Here is a 5,811-nt window from a genome sequence, read left to right as displayed (position 1 = left end):
GAATTCTCCAGGCCAGAATACTAGAGCGGGTAGTCTTTCCCTTTTCCAGGGGATCTTCCCAAGCCAGCAGTCGAACCCAGGTCTCCTGCGTTTCAGGCAGATTCTTTACCAGCTGAACCACAAGGGAAGCCCAAGAATACTGGAGTGGATAGCCTATCCCTTTTCCAGTGGATCTTCCTGACCCAGGAATCGAACTGGGGTCTCCTGCATTACAGGTGGATTCTTTACCAACGACCTATGAGGGAAGCCCTTAGCTTATATCTCTGTAATAAAAAACTTGCTAGCATCTTTTTTCTTCCCTTCTACTTTCCTATGCCTTCCCCCCGTCCCCCCTTTTCTCCTCCCCCTCCTTCTTCTTTTCATTTTTCTAAGACATTTAGTCATTGCTTTCTTAACTGTCCTGTCATTTTAACCAAACTCAATCCCCTGGGCTCCAGCTATCCTAGGAGCTGGGTTTCTTCTAGGATGTTGACTAAAGATTCATCAGACGAACGTTGTATACATTTATAAGCATAGAATTGGGGAAACGCTCTTTTTGGGGAGACCTTGTGATTTATAACCTCCATGTTCTCTGAGCTCTTAGATGACAGCAACAGTTTTGGGGGGGGTGCAATATGAGACTATTGAGGTAAGAAAAGCTCCATGGATGCTCAGTTCCAGCAGATTCATGTAAATTCTAGTGATGGGAAGAGTGTCACCACCCTGTATTCCCTCCCGTCAGAACTCAGACACTGATGAGTAGGGTCAGGTGGGAAAAGAAGAAAAAAAAATGGGCAAGTTGCTTGGGCTTCCCAGGTGGCTCAGTGGTAAAGAATCTGCCTGCCAATGCCGGAGACATGGATTCCATCCCTGGGTCAGGAGGATCCACTGGAAAAGGAAATGGCAACCGACTTCAGTATTCTTGCCTGGGAAATCCCATGTAGCCTGGAAGGCTACAGTTCATGGAGTCACAAAGAGTCGGACACAACTTAGTGATTAAACAGCAGCAGTAGAGAGAGAGTAGATTTTTCCAGTGTGTGATGAATGAAGGCTCATGGACATTCCTTATCTGAGTAGAGCATCCAATTGTTTTATTTCTGGGGATCATCCCTCTGAGCTACACTTAGAACTCAGATATCACCCCAGGTACACTCCTTCAGCTGAGCCTTCTATAGGCAACTCTCTGCCTGTGCAAACCAGTATAAATATGGTTTTGGTGAGATCTATACCTTACTGCAATATTATACTTTCATTTCAGCCAAAGGTTTCATTCACCTGCTCTAATACTTTTCCATCCCCAGCCCCAGAGTTGGTTTGAAAAAATATCTGAGTCATTTCAAAATCACCCAGTATTTTAAAAAAACCTCTATTTTAAACCAAATAATTTGATGAGTATATCTTCCCTGGTGGCTCAGACAGTAAACAATCTGCCTGCAATGCAGGAGACCTGGATTCGATTCCTGGGTCTGGAAGATACTCTGGAGAAGGGAATAGCAATCCACTCCAGAATTCTTGCCTAGAGAATCCTATGGACAGAGGAACCTGGTGGGCTACAGTCCATGGGATCGCAAAGAGTCAGACATGACTGAGAGACCAACACGTTTACTTTCACTGTTTTAAACCAAATAGTTTGAGGAGTATTATAAATCAATTCTTTAATTTACAAAAAAATTTCTGAAAGTATCCCTTAAGGACTCAGACTTACAATATGATTTGAGTTTCATAAACGTAATTTCTAGAGAACATTTTGAAAAGATTTGTGCAGCACTGAGTGAATGGTGCCTATGGAAAATGGGATGACTTGACTTTCAACTTCCCTTCCTTCTTTTTAACCCCTGTTTGAGACATTATTTAACCATAGAACTGAACATGGCTTAGATGAGGGACACAGGAAGAAGAAAACAAAAAGAGCCTAGATGGGCATTAGGTACAACCCTCTAGAGCAGCTCCTGGGGGTACTGACCATGTCTCTTAACCCCAAACTCCAGGCAAATGAAGACCCCAGTGACAGCACAGAATCCGAGGAGGTCCTGGGCCTTGATGATCAGCAACATGTTCATAGACCAGCTGGCGGCCTCTCTCGGAGGGGAGGAAGTGAAGGTGATAATAAAGATGATGATGAAGACGAGAGCGGAGATGACACCTTTGGGGATGATGATGGTGGCCCAGGACCCGAAGAGAGACGATCAGGAGGGGACTCCAGGCTTGGAAGCGACGAAGACTCGGCTGACACCACACGATCCAGGGAAGACAGCACCCCACAAGGGGATGAGGGGGCCCGTGATACCACCAGCGAGAGCAGGGACCTTGACCGTGAGGATGAGGGGAACAGCAGGCCCGAGGGCGGTGACTCCACTCCAGACAGCGACAGTGAGGAGCACTGGGTGGGAGGCGGCAGTGAGGGGGACAGCAGCCACGGGGATGGCTCTGAGTTCGACGATGAAGGGATGCAGAGCGATGACCCGGGCGCCTACAGGAGCGAGAGGGGCAACTCCCGAATAAGCGATGCTGGCCTCAAGTCAAGAGAATCGAAAGGGGACGATGAGGAGCAGGCAAGCACCCAGGATTCCCATGAGAGCCCAGCAGCCGCGTATCCCCGCAGGAAATTCTTCCGGAAGTCTCGTCTTCCTGAGGAAGATGGCAGAGGGGAGCTTGACGATAGCCACACGATAGAAGTCATGAGTGACTCCACCGAAAACCCCGACTCCAAAGAAGCCGGCCTCGGCCAATCCAGGGAACACAGCAAGAGTGAATCTCGACAAGAGAGTGAGGAGAACCGGTCCCCGGAAGACAGTCAGGATGTCCAAGACCCCAGCAGCGAGTCTAGTCAAGAGGTCGACCTGCCTTCTCAAGAAAACAGTAGCGAATCTCAGGAAGAGGCGCTCCATGAGTCCAGGGGTGACAACCCCGACAACGCCACCAGTCACTCCAGAGAACATCAGGCGGATAGTGAGTCCAGTGAGGAGGACGTGTTGGATAAGCCCTCCGATTCAGAGAGCACATCCACAGAGGAACAGGCTGACAGCGAATCCCATGAGAGCCTCAGGTCCTCGGAGGAGAGCCCAGAGTCCACTGAAGAGCAGAACAGTTCTAGCCAGGAGGGCGCCCAGACCCAGAGCCGGAGCCAGGAGAGCCCGTCTGAGGAGGACGATGGTAGCGATTCCCAGGACAGCAGCAGATCGAAAGAGGACAGCAACTCGACCGAGAGTGTGTCAAGCAGTGAGGAAGAGGCCCAAGCTAAAAACACTGAGGTAGAAAGCAGAAAATTAACAGTCGATGCGTACCACAACAAACCCATCGGAGATCAGGATGACAATGATTGCCAAGATGGCTATTAGCATGGGCGTGCCTGAGCGCCTCTCACAGACAGGCATCCTGGAGGCTGGAGACTAGGGAAAATCATAACCATAATTTATTGATGTTTGTATCAGAAGAATAGCCTGAGGCCATTTCTTTCTGAAAGGAAATGCTCGATGTTATACTTGTTTGTGTCTAGGATGTCATCAAACCATAGAGGTTTCAATAATGGAAAATGTCACTAGAACACACTCCATGGGAGACCTGAAGCAAGGAAAGATGTGCATTGTCGTTTTACAGCTGAAATAGTTCCTAACTCATTAACCTAACGCACAGTTACACAGGTTGTGCTATGTACCAGGCACTGCACTGGGTGGCGAGGAGGTCAAGAAGCTTAAAGACTTGTCTCTTGCTCCTGAGGAGAAGGTTTTGTTGTTGTTCAGGCTCTAAGTTGTGTCCATCTCTTTGTGACCCATGGACTGCAGCACACCAGGCTCCTCTGTCCTCTACTAACTCCCAGAGTTTGCTCAAATTCATGTCCATTGAGTCAGTGATGCTATCTAACCGTCTCATCCTCTGTTGCCCCCTTCTCCATGTGCCTTCAATCTTTCCCAACATCAGGGTCTTTTCCAATGAGTGGGCTCTCCGCATCAGGTGGCCAAAGTATTGGAGTTTCAGCTTCAGCATCAGTCCTTCCAATGAATATTCAGGGTTGATTTCCTTGAGAATTGACTGGTTTGATCTCTGAGAAGCTTATAGAGGGTAAATAAAGCTGAAAAGGGATAAATATGACAAAAGCAAGAATTATTACAATCCAGCACGGTGATCGCAATTAACACAGATAATGAACAAAACATATGGATTCACAGAAGAGGGCGCACTTTGCCTTGAGAATTAGAGAGGGCTTCACAGCAGGAAAGACACTGGAGTCAGAACGTTGCATGGGATTTCTCCATTTAAGGCTAGACAATTCTATTTATCCTTGGTATCAACAATAGAAAATCCTATATGAATAAACATTTAGTTTGTGAAAGTGTTTTCAAAATAGGGCGCAGTAATGTGCTTCAGATAAGCAAAAATTCTTTTTTCAATTAATTAACCCTTTTTGATTTTTTCCTTTTTTTTGTGTGTATGTGTGTGTGTGTGACACTCCCATGAGCGTCACCTCCCTTACCACTGGTGATGATATGGAGGACTGGGTGGGGGAGGGTGGAAAAATGAAATTCCTCTTTAAATAGACAACTATCAGCTTAATTTTTTTCTAAGATCAATCCATGTGCAAAGCTAGAAAAACTGTTCTTGGAGTACTCTATTTGTGTTGCACATAGCAAAATTGTGTGTATAGAATTCAATTGATTTTTGCCTAATACCCTTTGAAATGTTACCTCAACCTAAAATATTTGTTTTGTAATAAAGATTATAATATCCAGAAGTATGTGCTTATTTCTTATAGTGATGCCAATTTTTAGGATATGAAACAACTTTTCCTTTAAGACATGGCAAAATAGTTTATTAGCTTTCTCCCATTAAAACAAAAGACTTCCTTATTTCCTGAACATTTAATTTTATTGATAATTCAGGTCGCATTTGATAAAATTACTTTTCATGTTGCTTATGATATTTCACTAAATGGATCTGTTATGGATAAGGGGGAAAAGGGAAGCCAGCTCTCAGCTTTTTGTATTAGGCCGCACCAAAAGTTCATGGTCTCTCAGATTGTCCAAAGTGTAAACTTTTGGAACTACAGGGACACACATTCTTTACACTGTTTCCCTGAAGGAAATGACCGAATCTCAGCACTTCCATTTTGTTTTTTTTTAGGGTTTTTTTTTCTTCTAATATGGATCACTTTTAAAGTCTTTACTGCATTTTTTTTTTACAATATTGCTCCTGTTTTACATTTTTGTTTTTTGGCCATGATGCCTGTGCAATCTTAGCAATCTTACGCCCCCTGCCTTGGAAGGCGAAGTCTTAACCACTGGACCGCCAGGGAAGTCCCAAGTATTTCCACATTTTCCAATGTGTTTTCACCCACACGGCCACTAGAGCACATCATGTACATGCTAAGTTGCTTCAGTTATGTCTGACTCTTTGTGACCCCATGGACTGTAGCCCGCCAGGCTCCTCTGTCCATGGGATTCTCTAGGCAAGAATACTGGAGTGGGTTGCCATGCCCTCCTCCAGGGGATCTTCCTGATCCAGGGATTGAACCCGGGTATCTTACGTCTCCTGCATTGGCAGGAGGGTTCTTTACCACTAACGCTCCCTACAAATTCATTCAGAGAATCAAGACTTCCCAGTCTTCAATCTGACCCTTCCCATCCTTCACACCTCTCTGTTCCCTCACAACGTCAAGCCTATGGTAGACAAAATACACACAGTTTTCTAATCTTCTTCCTTGAGATTTTAACCCAATAGATCTGGAGTAAAACCCCAAGTTATGTATTTCAAGAAGGGTCCCAGGAGATTCTGAAGTAGCCCATTGGCACATCTACATTTCTGTTCTCTGACTTTACAGATTAGTTATCTGGCTTT

The 5,811-nt window shown here is 45.4% G+C and overlaps 1 protein-coding gene across 1 annotated transcript in view; it reads left to right on the top strand.

Annotated features, from left to right (window-relative positions):
• The window catches only part of DMP1 (dentin matrix acidic phosphoprotein 1), a 16,686-nt gene extending 11,978 nt beyond the window's left edge, over nucleotides 1-4,708 (top strand). Inside the window, exon 6 of the mRNA XM_010847789.1 lies at nucleotides 1,968-4,708. Within this exon, the coding sequence (XP_010846091.1) occupies nucleotides 1,968-3,317 (1,350 nt within the window). The 3' untranslated portion in view covers nucleotides 3,318-4,708. The remainder of the gene's footprint in view (nucleotides 1-1,967) is intronic.
• The last annotated feature ends 1,103 nt before the right edge of the window (nucleotides 4,709-5,811 follow it).

The sequence above is a fragment of the Bison bison genome, unplaced genomic scaffold (genome assembly GCF_000754665.1).
Source record: "Bison bison bison isolate TAMUID 2011002044 unplaced genomic scaffold, Bison_UMD1.0 scf7180017864255, whole genome shotgun sequence".
Taxonomy (NCBI): Eukaryota; Metazoa; Chordata; class Mammalia; order Artiodactyla; family Bovidae; genus Bison; species Bison bison.
The sequence above is the reverse complement of the archived record's forward strand: the minus strand, read 5'-3'. Positions and strand labels throughout refer to the sequence as shown.